Source organism: Triturus cristatus, chromosome 3_1, assembly GCF_964204655.1.
Source record: "Triturus cristatus chromosome 3_1, aTriCri1.1, whole genome shotgun sequence".
Taxonomy (NCBI): Eukaryota; Metazoa; Chordata; class Amphibia; order Caudata; family Salamandridae; genus Triturus; species Triturus cristatus.
In genome coordinates this window covers 632,194,108-632,215,013 of record NC_140583.1, presented here as the reverse complement: position 1 = coordinate 632,215,013, position 20,906 = coordinate 632,194,108, and the positions used below count along the sequence as shown (strand labels likewise).

General features: G+C 41.4%; 1 protein-coding gene across 2 annotated transcripts in view; it reads left to right on the top strand.

Moving 5' to 3' along the window:
• The window catches only part of MAP2K5 (mitogen-activated protein kinase kinase 5), a 1,189,932-nt gene that overhangs the window by 108,581 nt on the left and 1,060,445 nt on the right, over positions 1–20,906 (top strand). The window contains exon 3 of one of the 2 annotated variants that reach the window (XM_085644597.1): positions 13,787–13,854. The exons of the other annotated variant lie outside the window; for it this stretch is intronic. Coding sequence (XP_085500723.1) covers positions 13,787–13,854 — 68 coding nt within the window. The remainder of the gene's footprint in view (positions 1–13,786; positions 13,855–20,906) is intronic. 2 annotated transcript variants of the gene reach the window in all.

Genomic DNA, 20,906 nt, shown 5'->3' with positions numbered 1-20,906 from the left:
TTGCAGCTGTCCTTTAACTTGTCAATCTCATTGAGAGGCAACTCTGCCTGATCAGTAGGCGTTTCATTAGATCTGAAAATAAGTAGCTTCTTCCCACCTTGCAGAGTCTTGCCCACTGTTTATTTGCTTAGGGTTCATTAATAATCTCCCCACTACACATGCTATTGACTCGTTTTGTGCCAATACAGAGAAGCCACTTAGTTTTCCAGCATTCAAGTATTATAATTTCATTAAATTGCACTCCATAACAAAGTTTCATATCTCTTGTAATGGAGATTTTCTTATCATGTAAGGACCGATGGGCTAGATTTTCAAGAGCCATTGACCAAGCACTACATTGTTTTTGTAAGTCTCCTGGTTAGAAGTGCAACCTCGTTCTAAGTTACATTTCCGCATTTGGATAGCCCATATTTCATTAAAATGGAACACTGTTACTTTGAAAAGTCGGCAAAAGTAAATTTGCATTTCATACTCCTTTTTAACATTAACAATTCAAGGTATCCCATTTGCACACAAATACAGTTTTACAGTTAATAATGTAAAGCGAATTTTAGAGCACTGTGCACTATGAACAGCATTTTATTGCTGGAGGTCCCTTTTTAAAGTGGTAGCTGTATAAACCCTTAGACACAATAATCGTGTACAAGCTTTAAGCCAGTCCTTTGTCACTTGTGTATTGACATAATTTAATGTTACTGAGTGGGTTAAAAAAAGCTCTTGTGAGCTGGTGATCTGTTGCCCTTGAGTGGACTCCATTTAATTTGAATTGGTGGTTTAATTGCTCCTTCAATGTACTGATTCTCAGTCTCTCCTGTATCAGCAACATTGAATTCTACCCTAGCAGTTTAACAATTGGTGGGTCCTATGTTACATAATAATGAAACAAGAGAGCTACCCCTAAATTACAAAGCTGAGGGGGTAAACCACTGAGCCATTACAATGTTGCACCCAAACTGGGAGCACCTAAAAAACAAGCATTGGCATAGCCAATAGGTCTCGCCTTTGGGACCTTATAAGTGTTTAGTTATCCAGCACAATATCCTTGGTGCAACAACTTCAAGTGTTGCATGGCTAAACACTTATAAGGTCCCAAAGGCGAGACCTATTTGCTTGGCTAATGCTTGTTTGTTAGGTTCCCAGAAGCCACGTCAAAAACGCTTCATATACGCTATTTTCAATGAGATTTGGAAAATCGGCCAGCATGCGGCTGCTGAAAGATTGCGTGAGATTGGCAGTGGTCGACAATGGCGTGACCACATTATCCGGTAGGATTTATTGACCTGGCAACATTGTGTCTTCTGCAATAGATCTAATGGAAAAGGATTTGTCTATGTTACAACATGGACAATCGCAGTTGCGATCCATTCTGTTATTGAGCTGGACACTACATTTGTTGCGCTCTGGTCACGTGCCCTGGCAGTCTATCAACAGTAAGGCTCTGTTCTCTGCATATAATCTGACAGAAAGACAGACAACAATGGCACGAAGGGATGCAAAACATACAATGCTGTACATTGAAAAATTGGACCAATTACCTTTTACCGTGGCTGAGTCACCTTCCACAGAATGGTTAATCCATGGTTCTATTACCAGTCACGACATTCCAATTTCAATACTGTCTACAGTACCACCAGGGAGGCTGGTATGAAGCAATGGGACAGGGATTTATGCATGAATCTTGGAATTTACCGTACAGATGCAGGAATGAGTACACTGAGGTTTTTCTCAGCGGTTCCGACTGTGAGAATTCTTTAAGTGGGTCTCTGATTTGTCAGGATATTATGCGTCACGGAGCATGTAATGCTTCAGTTGCAAAGCTATTGTGTCACTTGAAAGGGTCCTCAGCTGCTGTGATTCATCCGGTGTTCAAACTACTGTCGAATGAGAGTTACTTGATGTTGAATGATCAAGATTGTTGTGGGATGCTGCCAGGCATCGCATATCTAGTCAGGGTTAGTTCCAGGGTTACTTGTTGTATGCAAGTATTGTTTCCACCGAACCACACAGTCAGAGAGGTGCTGCTGTGGCATTCATTGAATGTTTCCTTTATACGGTTTGATTATCTGAGCAGACTGAAAGCCATGCTTTTACAGAAGGATGTGGCCTTAACCTCAGTCCGATAGACTTTTGATCTCTAGGTTGCAAGGTCTTCAGCTGAGATTGAATCACTAGTCCGAATAAACTTCCCATTCCATTTCGTGGAAATGGTACATTGTAACTTTAACATGACTGATACGAGTGGGATTGTGCACTGACTTAAAAGCATAGATTGTGGACTATTGAGCACCTTTCAGACGATCTTCGGAGTTATTCCATCATTTATACACTCTGTGGTGGGAAGCGTTTTTGGAGGGCTTCCGCTGGTCCTACTACTTGTAGTGGGCATCCTGGTTTTAATTTTACTGCTACGCAATGGACGTCTTTCTTTCCAAAGAGATGGAAAAAGCACTCCTTGCGTGACGACGCCGTGAACGCATGGTACTCCAACTAGGCACATCTCCGCTTCGGGAGCTAAGCGAGCGTTGGTTCCTATTGTTCAGATTAGTCTGGGTTGAATGCGTCTTGCCTGTGCCCCGCTGCCTATTCTGCGGATACAAATGCTTGTTGGATATATGCCTAACACTTCTATCGGTTGCAACTCCAGATGTAGATATACTACTGGACCCATTAAAGGCCCACGTATTGCAGTGTCTTCAGCGTATTCCAAGGTTGATGTTGGCATTCTTGGAGCCACCACGGGATGCTTCAGCTCATGTCGGAATGGACACCGGCTCTGCAACAGGTTCACAGGCTTCAAGTACTTCCTCAGCAACGGCTGTGGGAACTTGAGATGATCATCTTTGCTCCATTGACCTTATCCAAGAGGTGTTACAGGGACCGTCGTCTGCGAAAGCAAGCAGCAGTGATGTTGCATCTCTCACACAGGACCCATAAACATTTGGCTCTCCATGTGATGGGAACAATTTGGCCTTTTTCCAAAACAACCCAAATTGGAATTTGACAACATCATTTTTGTTTTATATTTGCTCTCTTGGTCTCACTGAGCAACATGGCTTTCGATATGCTCAGTGGGTCCAAACAGTATATTGACTTTCTAGAGGACTTATAGAGCTTTTTACCTTTTTGCAGCAGATTAACATATACCATGTTTTTAAATGTTTTTTACATTAATTTTTAACAATTGTTTTTATGCTTCTTAGACGGGTATATTGTGGACTAAAGATATCTTTAGTTCACCATATCGTCCTTTGGATGAGGAGTGGGTGTTATGAGCCCCCCTTCGTACCCCAATATAGGCCTAGGTAGATACACAACCTTTTACCTACATTTGTACTACCGTGCTCTACATAACGGTTCTGACTCTGACCTTTTACCTAGTTATGTGCTGAATAAATGGTGTGTGTTTTTCATCTAAAACTAGCCTCATTTATTATGCATGAGGATTCTTAGTATCACAGCAAGATTACCATCTTCTGTATAATAACTCTGTACAAGAGTCACCGCTATCATCATCCTTGAACGACAGTCCTACAGTACCATTCTAGGTAGGCCCCCTGAGGGCACCTTTTGGGTATATAAGCAACACATCTTTACTGGGCAAACCAAAGGAGAAGCTTCCATGCTGACACGAGAAACCCTGAGGTCCCTGCACGCAGGCACTCCTGCACACAGTGGTTTGACATCCCTCACGGGGTGTCCAACTCGAGATCTAGGCGGGGTCCTTCATTCTCTCACATCAAGTAATAGGGTTGGCTCTTTCCTAGGGGGATTCTTGGCTATACACCTACATACATGCTAGGTACACTTAGGTACATTTAGTTAAGGTTTACATCTTAGGCGTACTCATGATTACTGCCATGTATCTATTTGCCTGCATATATTCACTGTTTTAGCACCATGGTAGAATTCTACCTTTTATTTACTCTGTTGGTGCTTATAATCGTATATATCTGTTTCTGTCTAATGGTTGTTGCAGCTCACATATTTTATACTGGAATGATGCTGGTTCAATTAATGCTTATTCAAAATGTCCCCATCGTTTCTTCTGTATATCTCTCTGAGAAGAAGTGAGCACATGTGCCTGAGCGAAAAGTACTGTACTGTTTCCACGATCCCTGATGGGTCAGGGTTGTCATGTTCGATAGTTGCCAGAAACTATTCGCTCCTTGGTAAGGTTATGGGGCTTATAGTGGCTCTGTGAGCTGGCTGGTCTACAGACTAACATATCCTTTAGGGGGGTCTGGAATCAGTCTGGACACCAATCCCTTAGTTTATGTTGTCTAAACGCGCAGATCCTATATAGATTTGTAGGAACTACACAACACCATTGCAACTTTTTCTCTTCAAGAGATAAGCAAAAGACACAATGATATTACAGGTCTGACATACCACACTCCTTGTAGATACAGAATAATTACTCCCCGCCAGATCAAAATATGTAATATTCATGTTTCTTAGCACACAGGTACTGAACTTATCAATCAAACAAAATCTCTGCTGCGGTGGCTACATTTTAAAGGAACCCACTTGATATCTGCACATAACAATAGACTAAATTCCTATAGGTTCACAAAACAAATTCACTCAAATATGCCTTCTAAGATGAAGTGAGTCATGAACATGCTGGGAAGAAGGCTAGAGTTCAAAACCGAAGACAAACATACCGAAACGTCGGGAAGAGTGGAGGGGAATTAGAGTTACACTAGTTAATATTCAAATCACAATTTTCTTTTTATATGGACCCAGAGATGCAAGTGAGCATTTCTTCACAGACCTTTTCTCACTGGCTTTTGCATGGATAAGTGAATAGGAAACTTTAATACAACCCTAAGTTTCAGCCAATCTGAGCCAGGACTACTCCCGCTTTGGCTCTGGTGTAGGGCAGAGAGACCTCGACCTGATATAAGTATGGAGAGTCCAACATCAAGGCGAACAAGATTACCAGCATTTCTCCAGTATGTACAAATCTGACTTGCATAGTGACTTATTAATAATAATTGACAGACATAGGCCACTAGCCAATATCAAAATAAGGGGAGAACTAATCTGCCACAGCGCTACCTTTAAGTATACAAAAATAGTGATGGATGGAATGCTTGAATTAATCTCAGCCACTGGTAATTACTCTGGCCGCATCCCAATCCATCATTATGTTGCACACCAAACCACCTTAGTTTGTACAAAGCCATATGCAATTCCGTATCGACCCTCCAGTGCTCCAATGGGAAAAGTCCAGCTTGAGCTGCCAGACCAGGTTCTCCATGAACAAGAATACAAGCAACCCAGGACTGGTTTTGCCCTAGTTGGGGCTCATCAGATACTTATAGCTTGATTATCTTGCTTTTTGGTTTATCTATACTTTTTATATATTTTAGTACAGTACTACCTTTGGCTTAATATCAGAAGAGGGAACACAAGACCTACAGCAACAGATATAAGATTTGGTGGGCTAACACTAAAGAAATTGTTCTAATAGACTTATATAGACCTAAGGAATGCTAGGGCAGAACTAGAAGATCGCCATACTCAAGAGACAACTCGCAAAATAATGTACACTTAACAATAGCTAATATGAAAGAAGTGAAAAAGAAAATAAAGCGCTAGCCTATAAAATAACAAAATTCAAATTAGAAACCATATCAAGCAGATCCAAGCACGAGATAGTGCCATATATACAGACAACGTAATCACAGTCAACATTTTCCATGAGTACCACTCAAACCTATACCACACCCAAGACATTGACCTCAAGAGTCAAGCTGTCTGTTTACCATCAATTAATTTTCCTCAACTTGACTAGGACACTATTCCCTATTTGGATTCCCAAATCTGTCCCAGAGAGCTCACGAGGGCTGTTAAAAACTGAAAATCTGGCCCCGATCACTTTACAGCTTGAATTTACAAACCTTACAGAAAACTATTAGCTTCCCCGGGACCAAGTATTCAAGTGCTTCTTAATAACAGAATCAGTACCACCATCCATGATGGAATCCACCCTGACTCTTATCTTGAAGCCAGAAGAGAACCTGCTGCCATGCGAATCATACTGATCTATATACAGATCACTTAAATTTGATGCCAAAATGTACACAAATATTCTGCTATCCAGACTAGGGAATATCTGGCTGTATCAATTGCAGTTTATCAAAAAACATGGCAAAAACTGCAGTGAATATGATGAAGTAGCCAAGTTTGAGAAAACGCCAATGATAATACTATAATTTGACACACAAAAGGCTTTTGACCGATTTGAATGGTCATTCACGTTCAAGGTCTTAGATACAAGAGAATTAGACCCCAGATTCAAAAACTACATTTGAGCCAGTTTTGTCACCCCTCAAACTTAAATTTGAGTAAATAGTACAGCGTCCCCTTCGAGTTGTCTCTTGCGAGGCACTAGACAAGGTTATCCCACTTTGCGATTACTATTCAAATTAACCATTCCAATATTCAGGGACTGACTACACGTGCAGAGCATCATTCAGCAGTGCTATTTACAGACAACATTCTTTGCTTTCTAACGCAAACAGTGGCCTCTCTTCTGGCTGCAGTTGGCACACTAGAAGGTTTTTCTAATGTCTTCGGATTTCATATAAATTACACTAACCCTAATGGGATGGACTCATCATCACTAGGACAGTGAGCACCGTCCTGCTGGAAACCCACGGATTCCATTGGATGCAGTCTTTATTAAGATACCTGGAAAATGACTTTCTCAACACTAAGGATGTATATAACAGCAATTTCTCCAAACTGTTGGACATGTGGTTTGAAGAACTCTATAGATGGGACAAATTTGAACTAACCTGGTTTGGTAGAATGAGAAGCACCAAAATGAACTTTCTCCTCAGGCTGCTATACGTAGTATATACCCTACCAATATGGATCCCTAAATATTCACTTAAAATAATTAAATATAAACTAGATGCTTTCGTTTGGAATAACAAATGTCCCCTAATTGTCAGATACACACTCCATGGGCTGGTGAGCAATGGAGGTCTGGTATTACCAAATATTGAAAACGTATTAAAAAAAGAAACTGAATTGAAAACCATAATGTGAATGCGCAATATCATGGCGAGTACTTATGGTATTTTTGTTTTTGTTGTTTGTTATCCAATCTTTACCGATAACAACTTTATACAGACTGTGAATCATGTCACATCATGTAGTATAGCATCATACAGTCATTTCATGTGGTAGATATTGGAAACGTCCACAGTGTATACTATATAATAGAATCACAGGAAGAGATAGCATTTTGTACTTATCCAAATATTGAAAACTGTATAGTAGCGCACAGTTACAATGTGCTTTGGAATGGTCGGTGAACTAATAAACGGTGGGTTAAGGTAGAGCAGGAATACTCTCCAATCCTCCTCTAATAGTTGATGAGGCTTCTACGTAAACACAAAAACCAGGTGATCGACCCTCTCAAGACCCATCCATTCTGCTTTCCTATTGCGCTATTTCATCTTTAAGTTTGTTCATGTTTCAGTTTTGATGACTGAGAGACTGTTGAGAGATGTATTTACTAAGGAAATGAGCAACACTTTTACCAAACATCCAAACCCTATAAGAACCGAAGGACTAAGGGACAAGTTCATTAGATTGCATTGACTAATAAAGCAAGGACTCGCCAAATGGTGGGATTGGGCAACCCTCAAAAAAACATATTGAAATCAAGAAGATTCCAAGGGGTCTATGGTCCCTTATTTTTCCTATGAGGGTATAGACAGGGATCTTTTGGAGGAATAGAAGGAAGGATTGTATGAGACATCCTACAAAATGATGAGAATCTTTGTAAAAAATTCAGAAAGGAAAGAGGAAAAAAAATCAAGATGAAAGAGCACAATTGCAGAAGGAGATTAAGAAAATGAACTTACCTGATGCTACCAACAAGAATTATTAAATTTTGAAGAAACAAATAATTAGTTATCAGTTATTCCTTAAGGACAAGAAACTAAAGAAAATCAGGAGGGATGATGGTGACTATGAATTAGGTAGAATGTTCACCTTTGCCTACAAATATGACAACATCTATCCTGCTCTCAATGAATGTTCCCACAGGAGTGAGCTGGACATGTGTTGCTGAGTCCCATCCCCCCCACAAGGCTAAAGTCGCCTATTAGTGTAACAGATAAAAAGGCAACTGGAACCCAATGAAGGAAAGGGTGATGGGAGAGACAAAACACAGCTCTGGATCCTGGTACCTTCCTGGACGACTTCAACCTGGAATACGCTGGGCGTCACTCCCTAGAGGACAACAGTTTAAGATTAGTGATGCGAACACACTAATGTCCCAATCTCACCCCGTGTGCAAAGGCTATACCTGGTTGCTCCCGTTTTCCTGCCTATCAAGAGATGTCAAACGGCAAAGGCAGGAAGAAACAGGAAACCTGGAAGCTGGAAAACATGCAGGTATATGTACGAGTAGCATATGTTTAGCCTCTCTATCACTGATATAATATTTTATATAAGTACTAAGATGACATGAAACAATGTACATACCACAAGGTATTCTAGAAGGCTCCTTGTACCTATATACCTGTGTCTTGTGGAAAGTAAAAGTAGGTCACAACAAACAGGAAAAAATCTTAAACATAAATTCTTATGTTCTATGAAGTAGATTCATGTTGAACCCCTTAGAAGATATGGGACTCCGACTACCAGAGACTCAGTAAGTTAACATCACCCACCAGTCACGTAAATTATGCCATATTAACATCAAACATGTAGTGATTAATTTTATGGCAATAACAGTCTGGCCAACAATGTATTTGAACTTCTTGCAGGCAGTAAATACACACATATATAACATGTACAATGTCAGAATAGCTTTTTTTATGACCAGAAAACAACTGTCACTTTTCCATGTATCCATTTGTTTGCAGATCATATCGTAATGGTGCCAGAAAGGAATGAACAAAGCTTGTTGGAGCTTGCGGGGAAGGAAAAGGCTCCAAAACACAGGTAAGTCACACTACAGGTGCACCGCCTTAAATGATTCAAGTCTTGTTTCCTTTCAGGTCTCAAGAATGCTGCGGGCAAGAATGCAGGTGAAGCCGCCGAAGAACCATAGCCAGGAACTTCGAGGCAACAGGAAGTCAGGAGAGGCAATCCAGACGCAAGTGGTGTGGAAGACCATCATCCTTTTTGGCGTCCTTCGTGTCTAAAATAGGATGCCTAAACAAGATGGACGCAGTCTCGCGATACCAGGCAAGACTTCGGCTTTGAATGCAAAGACTATGCTTCACCAAGCCGGCAAGCATGACAACATCACTGTTAAAAAAGGGACAGAAGGGACAGAGAACACTAGGGATATCAGTGTGTCTTCTAGCTGTATCTCTTTATTGTCTGCTGAGAGTGATCTGGGAGAAGGCACCAGTACGGGTGGCCTTCTAATAAGAACCCCTGGACTTTTTTTTTTTATAAGAAGTACAACGGCCCAGCATGGGGAACAGAAAAAAAAGAAACCAACAGAAAAGGTGCACCAGAAGAGGGGCAAAAACACAAAACAAGGTGCCCGAACAAGACAGCAGACAAAGAAGGGCCAGTCCAAACAGTAGATTTACGAAGGGATGCGGGAGCAGTGTCTCACGTTACAATTGACATAACAAATGATAATGGTGCCAAAAGACTGAAGGTCTGATTTAGGACTTGGCAGATTTGGTCCCACCGTCAATTTTTCTGCGATTTCACCTCCTGCCTACTTGGCTGTCCGCCTACTCTATTTAGATGTTAGCGGGTCCATGGACACACAACCTCCCGAGTGCCGCAGACTCCGCCAGGAATTTTCACCTGCGTCGATTGCTTCATAGGCAAAAGCGGCTGTCGGCGGGATTCCAGCCAAAATTACCGACAGGCAAATCACGATGTGCCTTTCTGTCGAGGAAACTGTGGCAGGGATGCCTCCTACTTTTGAGTTGGTGAAATCGAAGGAAATGAGGTAGAAACTTACCCTTTTTTATTTCTCCCACTTCTGTTTCCATCTTGAATCCCTTTGTCCAGGTCCGCTCTTTGTGGCCACTACATGACCACGACACTAATCAACTCTGTTGTCGACGGGATCTTAGGTATGCTTCTTTTACACGTGTCTTACTATGAATAGTGTGTTGATAATTACTTTAGTCTTGTGTATATTTACATTGCTCTTACATGCATTTTTTATGTGAAATGCATTAGTATATATTTTACAACTTATCAAGGTAAAATGAACACACCTGTATTTACACTTGAAAAAAAGTGGTAATAATTTCTTCTCCAGAATGTTGATGGATTATGAACTGAATGTTGTTGTAAAAGGGTTGTCTTTCCGATTTAGATATGCTCTGTGGCTACAATTAAATCGATTTTTTTATTTTTATTAAAAGAATGAAACAATAAAGAAATGATTAAACTACATCCAGGACCATCTCTCGTTTTCTTCTAAGGGCAATGAAGGTTGGACATTGACCCATTCCATGGTGTCTTAAATGCATTGTGAATACTTACATGTATCAAGAGTGCTGAGTAATGTTTGATATTGTTTATGGTAAGGTCTTTTTCCCTGACAGAGGGTTTATGATGGCTGATCCTTCATACTTGGTCACCATTTTCACTTGTTAATGTTTTCTCTTTTATCTATGATATGGTAAGTGCTATTTTCTTTTGTCTTGCTACAGCCACCAACTGTAAATCAAGTTCCAAAATAAAGTTAATTTACAAAAAATACATTTCAGTCCTCAATATTTCTAGCACACTGAAAGGAATCTCGGTTTTTCCTTGCCTCCACATCCTATGGCAGTGGTTTCCAAACCTTTTCGACCTGTGGCTCCCTTGACCCGTTGGCCATTGCCTGTGGCTCCCCACTGTTACTCTTTTGGGAGGGTGAGGGGAAAGTAAGCCCATCCTCTGAAGTACTTGCATTTTTCTTCCTGAAAATAATTGGGATGAAGCTGATGAAGGTATTATAATCCTATACGCCGGATGTTTCATATTACTAAGGCGGCGCCTCTAATAAAATATTCCTAGTTACACTTCTTTGCCCATGCCTTTTTTGCTAAGTAGCACCCCTATGCATGTAGGCCCCATTGCTAAGTGTTTCTGCGCATGAAGAATATTTGCATGCACTTCCATTTCTGCCTGTGTCATACATGCCAAAACACCGGTCTCAGCAGGGTGACTCACGTTTTTTTAAACCACATACAGCTTTTTTTTTTGCTGTCTTCTCCCTAAAATTGCCTCCAAATCAATGCAAGTAAAATAAATTTCTCTGATTTTTTTTTTATAAACTTCTCTCTTTCTTACTTCCAAATGTTGTCATTATGGTATATGGTGTTTTACTTCAAGGAGAGCGCATATGGTTCAAGTACAAAGTGTCAATACTTAATGTGTTTAATGGACAGGACAACTGTACTTTCCTGATAACTTGCATTGGTGTAAAATGTATTCAACATTAAATGCATTAAGGTGCTTGGTGTGCGGCTCCCCTGGCTAGGTTTGACAGCTCCCCCGCAAGCCACGGCGCACAGTTTGGGAACCACTGTCCTATGGTAACCAGTTGAGCCAGGATATAATTATATCTGTTATTTAGATGACAAGAGATTTTTCAGTCTGGCATGGGCTTCGCTCATGAGAAATATAGGGCAAATGTGGTGCCTTCTCAGAGCTTTCTAGCCAGCATAATCGCTATGCAACGTTATCAAGCAGCTTACGAAACATAACATTATTGGGAAAATGTAACCCAAACACTTTTTTCCTCTTTTTTTACTGGTACGGTGTGTCTTTTGTTTGTTAGCCTCATTACTGCAGAGTTGCCTTAGCTCTCCGTCACCAGGCACTAGTTTTACTATCCTGGTTTCTATTGCCATTCACTGGTATCAGGCATGTCAATCCAGTTGGTTCACTCGAGAAAACCAATGACTACAACTCCCAGAATACAGGAGATTTCATGTAAAAAAACTAGTGATTGGTAACTTGGTATCCTGATGACTTGGAGCTCGGTGGCAAGTGTACACTCTTAAGTGTTAGAGTTTCGCTATATCTACCTCAATCCCTCCAGACAGAGAAAGTCTCATGTATGCCCTCTGCCCCACCTCTATTTTCCACACGCCCACTCCTCAAGTTTTATTTTTCTTGTTGCTTGTGCGCAAAGTCTGTGATTTTAAGAGCACTTCATTGCAATTGTTGACTCGTGCTGTTTCAACTTTATATCATCAAAAGAATTCACTACTTCCTTTCTCTGCTTTAACATTTTTAATTTTCACCTCTCAACAACTGTTGATACTCGCCCTTATATGTGTTTTTAGTAGGTAAGAAATCTGGACTAGTATCTAAGCCAATGACATTGCAACCTAGAGACTGGGATTAATCCTGGCTCCAGGGCTAGAACACAAATCGTGTGATTCTTTGCAAATTAACCAATCTCTCTTTTCATCAATTTGTTAATAATAGTAATACATCTTTTGCAGCTCAATACCTTCTTTTACTAATAAATGTCTTGCTGCCAACCATCACACAGGCTACGGCCCAACTCATGTATCTTTCTTTTTACACATGTGCTTCTTTGACACGCTGTTCAATTTTTCTGTTGACATCTAAACTCTGAAACACCTTTCTATTCTCCCTACAGCTCTCACCCACTACCCTTACAGTATGAAAAGGGTCTTAAACAATGCATGCTGGCTCAAGTTCTTCCCTCTGACTGAACTGGCTTTTTATGATGCATTCCATTATCCTTATGTACCATTATTGTAACATATATAGAGCACTTTGGACACACAAGTGCAATGAATATAATGAAATTAAGGGCATGAAACAGCCCTGGCTGAGTCAGCACTCGTGTTTCTATTGATGAGCTCCTTAGTCAGCACCTCGCAGCGCTACTGAAAAGTTCATGAATCAATAACTTGCAATACTAATTCGAACTCCTTGGCTCCGAGGTCCTGTCTCAGCGACTGATGAGTGTGCTTTTGAAGAGCCCTAGGCCAGCAGCACCCAGCTCTGTTGAACTCAGCTCTACTGAGGTCTACAATTAACTTGCAGCGCTTCAGTCATAACCATACCAGTCTACGGATAATCTCCTATAACAGCAGCACAAAGCTCCACTGATGAGCCCTGAGTCAGCACCACACAGGTTTAACCGAGATCTTCAGCTCAGATTGTGAATACCTAAGATCAGAGGTTAAGAGAGCTTTGCATATTAGCCTCGTGGTGAGAAGGACATGATTCTACTCATGAGCATCTGGGTCAGCAGCATACACCTCACCTGTGGAGCACCACACACCCCACTGATGAGTCCTATGGTCAGCATCTCGTAGCTCTAGAGAGAAGTCCTTGGTTCAGCGACTTAGGCGTCTTAATCAGCTGACCGGAGCTCTGCTGAAGAACTCCTCGGCCAAAAACGTGGCTGTACCGAAGAGTCCATGGTTTAGCAACCTCTATCTTCTTTACCTCCCTCCCCAACCCCAGGACAGTAACTCACAGGTGTTCTGAACATCTGCGTAAGCCCCTCAGAGCTCTAGAGAACAGTCCTTGGTTCAGCGTTGTCTATCTCTATTAGTTCCGTGTTCATTGTGCTCAATAGCGCATCAATGGAGTATTTACCCAGTCATGCAACTGTGTCTTGCATTTGCTTTGCATCCCTTCCCGAGCACAGGCCATGGCACAGTTCCAGATGCATGGCTTCAATGGTTCAAGTTCCTTTCAGTGTCTCTAGTGCCTCTGGGAGATGGAGGGTTGGGGAGAGGGGTAAAGTGCATGGAAAGATGACACGCTGTTGACAAAAAAAACCTTCTTTTTCCAGACGAGGATGAGGATGGAGATCGCATTACTGTCCGGAGCGATGACGAGCTGAAGGCCATGCTGTCATATGTACGTATTGACTTGTAAATGTAAATGAACATGCTTCCGCCAGGCTTTGATGCTAGCTCCAGGGCAAGTGGAGAGTACCGGGCAGCAGTCTGTGTTTGGTACTGGTGTTTGTCCTGTTCTCCCAGCGCTTGAATACTGTTCTTTGGAAGTTACCAAACCCATCTTTAGTTCTTTCACTCTACAGTGCTAGCTCTGGTCGGGCAGTCGGGATGACTTTAGAAGTTGTTAGGGGCTTGGACTCAGATGCCGTATAACACAAAAGGTACCATGCCTAATAAGATTAATGGCCAAACGAGATTATGTATTCATTTTAGAATATGTTTTTAAGGCACATTGAGAAAAAACATGTAAAAATGAATACAACAGATGCAGTACAATATATGCAGCTTTTTTTCGGTGATTTTTGCAAAGAGTTTAGGCCATAAGCTTACTACTGTGTTCACACTGCAGCACTACAAATGTGGGCAGCACCCAGTAGGAAATACTCTCGCCCTTTCTAGCGCAAGTCTCACTTTAGTTTATAGTTAAGGATAGTCACCAGGTTTGCTTCTTACCGCTGAGCGTGGCAAACAGCTCATTGGAGTCTCTGTAAATGTCAGGTGTGAAGGGTTGGGGGATTTTGGAGCCAAGAGGCTTCAGTCCATTACATTCAAGAGTACTAATTGTGTCCTGGATTATCCTGTGAATAATACTTACAGGAGTTGCCTGTTGGGCTTGAGGAGCAAATCTGTTGAAACTGCCTCTTTCTGGGGCAGTTTTCAGGCAAGCAGGTATATAGGCAAGTTTGCAGCCTATATATCTCATAATTGGGTGGATCACACTCAAAATATGTTAGTTCCCTGATAGTGTAGGTATGGACGTCGATTCACCAACATTCCAGGGGTAGTAAAAGTGACATCACCCACCCTTTGACCTTAATGACCTCACTTTAAGTGACATTATATGACCTGTCACCCTGCCTCTTCGCAGAACGTAATGGCACATGAACATATCCCTGATTACAGCACGATAATTGACATTTCTGAAGTTCCAAAAGAAATTTCATGATTAATATAACACAACATAGACAAAAGTCTATTTTAGAAACCAAGTCCCAGTTTTACAAATAAATCATTCCACAGAATGCAGAAAGTGAAGTTGCTGCACTTTGTTGTGTGAACGGGAGAGAGCAGAACAGCTCCTCAGGCTCTGAGAGGGCTCTCATTTAATATTTAAGCCCTTTCATGGTGTGTGGAGTCAATGAAACCTGACACCCCTCAGGAGTTGACCACATTTTTTCAAAATGTGCTCATGGTACCCCCATATGTCAAAATTTACCTCATTTATGTCAGGGCAGCATTTTGCCATGGGTGCCCCTAATATGTCACGTGTGACCGTATGCCAAAACTTACATGCAGTATACTTGTGCCAGACTTTTACCATTAATGCAATCTGTATGCCATGGGTGACCCTTATGTCTCACTCATACATTCTCACTCATACTCTCATTCCTTCAGTCTCTCTCACTCGCATGTATTCTCACTTTGTTTCACTCATTCATTCAGACTCAATCATTTCCACTCTTAGTCTCCCTCACTCATACTTTGATACTTAGTCACAATTACTTGTGCTCACTGTTTTTCTCAATCATTCTCACTCACAATTACACTCACTCATTATTGCTTACTCTAACACACCCTCACACTCATACTTACTCATTCACCCACTTTCATTCACTTGCAGTCACTCTTACTGTCACTCATTCTGGCTCACTCAAACTCACAGAGACGCAATCTCGCTTATTGCCACTCACATTACTCACCTACTCACTTTCACTCATACACACACATACAGACAAGATAAGCACACTCCTATATACACACTCTGTCTCTCACACAAACTCTCACCCACAAACATGCACACACCATACATTTAAAAGTATTTGTCTACTTACCCTAGCTGCTGGCAAAAGTCTACTTCAGACTCTTGGAGCTCCATTTTTTATTACACTAATAATGAATAGTAGACTATTATTCACTATTGGTGTAATAAAAAACTAAATGGGCAGTAAACAAGGAGAGTGGAGCCCCAGAGATCAAAACATCCGAGCGGCCCCTGTTTACTTGGTACTGATTTTGTCATTTCTGCGTCCAGGGGTTGCAAAGGGCAAGCCAGGGGTCGCATGTGTGTAGGTGGCTTGGTGAACTGATGACTGGTGGTAAGGTTTACCAGGGAAACATTTGGAGCTGTCCCAGTGACCACTAGCTGCCACTGGTCTTCATACCTCGCTTGCATATTCTGTGCACCAGCTTCCTTGCCATGCATGTGGACTGCCTCTTTATTTATGCACTGATTTTATTTTCAGCAGTTTTTATTGCTCGAGCCTTATCTAGAAAGGTGCCAGCGCACTTTACACTGCATCAAGTTGCATTTTTAGGCACACTTATAAAAGGGTACTAATTTGAAATCGATGCAGGACAAAAAGTGTATTAATTGAGGATTAGGACATAAGCGGTAACTGCAAAGTACAGAGTGAGGTTAGAACCTACAGGGTAAAACCGCATGTACAGAACCACTTTGTAGGTGATGAAGTGGTTAGCTTTGTCTTTTGAATCGTGTTGTATTCCAAATGAGGACGATGTCTTCATTGGAGCAAGTTATTTTGTTATTTCTTTTAGGTTTAGTATGAATCCAGTGTTCTACTTGTTGGTGGTGTTGAATTCCAGAACCATTGGGAACTTCCTCAACTTCTCTCTCTCAAATCTCCTTTACCCCTGTATGTCTCATACTATCTTATGTCGCCTCTTTCCAATGTCTGGCACCTCTTCTGCCAACCACAGGCGCTATCCTGGCACTTCTGAACCTCTGGCAGTTCTGTTGCTAACTTCCACAACATCTATGGCCAACCCATGGCATCTCTATGCCTCGCCATGCCTAAAACGTTCCTGCCACCCTTACACGTCTCATGCTATTGCTGCAGCTGACATCTTTCCAGGTTTCTTAGTATGTTACTGCAACTCCTTTGCAGCAGGGTGTGTTACTTTCATCGTCTCTCAACTTGACAGTGGGATCATGATGTATATGTTTATTTCGGTCTTGTGTGGTATGACAGCCAGTTATATTGGATTACCTACCCAGCCTTATAAGTGCATTTTATGTTCTGGTGCATCTTCTCAAAACTGTACAAGATAGCAAATGTTGAGGGGTCAGTTCCACTACACGAGCTCCCACAAAAGGGTTAATACATCCAGGACCCTGGTCCCTGATGCTGGCTGTCATTGTTTATACCATTCTTGTTTTCATGAGTGTGTTGGCGATTTGATGGATCGGGGCTGTGTGCGAGTCTTTAAAGACAAAATTCCTTAACCTAAATCATGCAAGCCCAGAGAATAGACCAAGGAAAATCCACACAGGAAAATCTACAGTAGACCGGATTTAAGGTACAAACCATAAAGGTTTATTTTTAAATATAAGAATCATTACAGAAGGCAAAAAGGCATTTGTTAGTCAATCAATTGAAAATTTGCAAAATGCAAATAATTATAAAATAATATGGGCAGTGGAAACTGAACCCTATTCTAATCAGTGACAAGTTGCGGTCCAGCACAAGGCAAATAAGAGTCAAGGAGTATTTGCCACAAGGACTGCTCAGTAAAAGCTAGAGAGAAGAAACCTGAAACATATTCTAAGTTCTGATCAATGAAAGGCTTGATAGGAAATCTGCCTCTAATGAAGCAAGGGGAAATGTCTGAAGCAGATATAGATCAGTAAATATACCAACCAGAAGTCTTTAAGCAGAGCAGGAAAGAACTTGGCTCGTTTTTGCAAAAGATAAGGTTTTATACTCTTTTAGACAGAAAAACTGTGCAGTTACCATGGTTCAATGAAAACCGTTACATCAAATAATCTAGTGGCAAAACCGAAAACACATCACATGTTATATTGACTTTTACTCTACATCTAATCTAAACAAAAGCAAAATGAAAAAATATAAACACCTCCTTTCAACCTAAGGAAGGGGTATTCAATTGTTTACAGTTCTAAATCCACCCTCTCCGGGACCATCACAGTCTGAACGATGTACATTTAAAAAATGTTGCAGAACAAGCAAGACCATTAAGCAAACTGAATTTTGTACAATTAACCAAGTAGAAGATTACATATGAAGACTAAACAATAGCAGTGTGGGCCATTCGGTGTCGCACTAGTGTATTGTTTTGCAGGTGTGTGTATTCACTACACTCAACTTTTCATGACCCCACTGCTTAGGAGCCATGGTCAATCAAACAACAAACCAAACCATTGAATAGGAGTACCCAGTGTATCTTAAATATCACTCCATTAGAGCATTAGGAAAAGGTTCCATGTGTTGTGATGTCCATGTATATCCATCAAGACAGTTCAAGTAAATTCAGTTCCTCTGGAGCCTTGTACATGTGTTTGAATCCAACTTTATTGAATATTTTTGTGTCAAACAATTTGCAGTCAGCCCAGCCAAAGTGTTTCGTCCCTTAGCACTTCATCAGGGTTGGATAATCAATGAATCACTTATCACAGCGTTGTGTACAGTGTTTATTTTTGTCAAGCATCCACATAGAGTCAAATCTTAATGTTGAGTAGTATAGTACCCCCTATTTCACCATCTTCGTCAGTATCACAGCCCCCACCCCATGGGCCATCGTACACAACGTGGGGATGAGCGATTCATTGATTATCCAACCCTGATGAACTCCTATGGGATGAAACGCGTTGGCTGGCTGATTGCAATTTGTTTGCCACAAAAAGTTGGATTCAGATACACGTACAGGACTCCAGAGGAAATGAATTAACTTGAACTGTCTTGAAGGATATACATGGACATCGCAACACATGGAACTTTTTTCTAATGCTCTAACTGGGTAATATTTATGATGCATTGCACGCTCATTTTCATTTGTTTTGAAGGTTACATTTGAGGCTCCTTGGTGCACAGACAGGGAGGGAGAGCACAAGTTAATGCCAGGCACAGCACTTGGCACGCATTAAAAATGTGCAGTTTGAAAACACGAGTAGGCCAAGTCTTACTCAATTCAACCTAACAAGACATCATCATATTAAACACAGTATAAACATTGCATTTGCACCTCATTATTTTTAGTTCAAAGCACAGAATTATTATTTTGTGGAATCTGCTTCCTCAACCACCCTGATATTTCTCACCCATCAGATTCGTCTTGATAGTGTTTCTGAAACCCCACAGAGCTACTGTACCAAGGTAATGCCCATGATACTAGTTTGCTACTCCCATGGGCGATGCCCCTCATCGCTTAGTAGCATCTGTAGCTGGGCCCTCAAATTCTCAACTTCTGTATTATTAACTTCAGCTTTGGTTTGTATGATGTAGTTCCAGAGCCTTCTTCTTTTTTAATGACAGCCTGTGTGGCACGTTTGACACAGGACTGCTTCCTTTCACACTGGCACTGGAAACTGAACGAACCCATGCAACACACACAAACTCCAGCCCTCTCACTCTCGGTCTCCCTCTCCCTTGTGCAGTTCAAGAGGTGGAAGTGGTGATGCTGCCTCACCTCCCCCTGAAGAGACAGGTGGCACCGTAGGCTGCGGTAAATAGCAGCAAATGCAGTGGTAAGCCATGGCCTCAATCTGCCTGACACTGTTCAGCAACAAAAAGGAAACGGGTGGAATTGCCTAAGCCTAAACTTACTAAATCCTGTAACTTTTAATTCCATTGTTTGATAGCTCATCTGTGCCATTATGGAAGCTACACTTCTCTGCTGAGGCCCATAAGGCTGATAGTCTTTGGGTTGTTTGTTTGCCAGTGGAGAGGCTCCAGTGGTTCAACTGCTTCTTTTCGGTCTTGACCGATCAAGTATGATACGCGTATGGTTGTTTAAGTTCTGTAATGGCATGGGTGAGCTAAAAAGGCGGAATGAAATGCGAATCAGAGCACTTCCCAAATCTTAAGGAGAGTTTGTTTGACCATTTCCAACCAAAATATGTTTTTTTGCCATGTCTACATAAATCGAAGAGTATGCCCAGATGTGAGCCACAAACACTCTGTGTCTATAAACAAGCTGCACATCACTAGTGAAGCCCAAGAAGCTGTAACCTTTGTAATTTGTCAGTATTGCTGTGCTAGTAAGATCTGACCTAATAGTTCTGCTCCCCTCCTGTATTGGTGAGGCCAAGCGAAGAAACTGTGAAATGTTACTTGCAGGGAACGTAGGAATTCCCAATAGCCAAAAAGCATTGATTCACAAGCATTACCATCCATGCGTATTTTCCCTTTTGGAGAGGAAGCATACCTTCTTGCTTCGAAGGCCACAGGTTAACAGTGTCTTATGCCAGATCGGATCTTCTAAGCATGGTCTTCCTCTGAATGCACCACCCTCTCCTAAACTCCCTTACCAAATGTCAGGGATTTCCTCTTTAGCCCTGTTGCTTGGATAGGCGCACTGTGTCTCAAGTGTCTTTGTCCACATCTCGCTATAAACATGACGCTAGCTTCCTAGAAGTGCCTGTCATTTCTCTGGAGGCTCTTTTATCTTTGCCTAAGAGAAAAGGGAATGTTGTGAAAACTCTTCTTGGGTGATGGGAAACATCTGCGTGTTCTCATCCAATATTAGCACTGTTCAGTTATGTATTCTTTAACTCTTGCTTTGCAGTCTACTTTGCACCCATAGGAGAAATGTGAAATTTTTGCATTGAGGAAACGTTTTGCGTAACACCATGGTGCTGCAATAGCTCCTCAGAAAACCATTGTACGGTATTTGGGAAGCGCTTCGTCCCAAGGTTTGTGCAGACCACTGAAGCTGATGTTAGGCGTCCGTTTAGTTTATTATTTTGTCGTGGGTAGATATCCCTATCCACTGGGATCCAAAAGGATATTTCTTGATCTGTTCACGCTTCTAAATGTTTTCCATGTACCCATTTAGCTACTCCTAAAAAAACATGAGCGATCTGTTCCGATGAAATGTGGTGAAAATTTTGCATAATATCCATAGAGTTTATGGGCCCTGCTAAACTGTAATATATTTGACTATTGTCTTCAAAAAGGCAGGGACAAATACTCT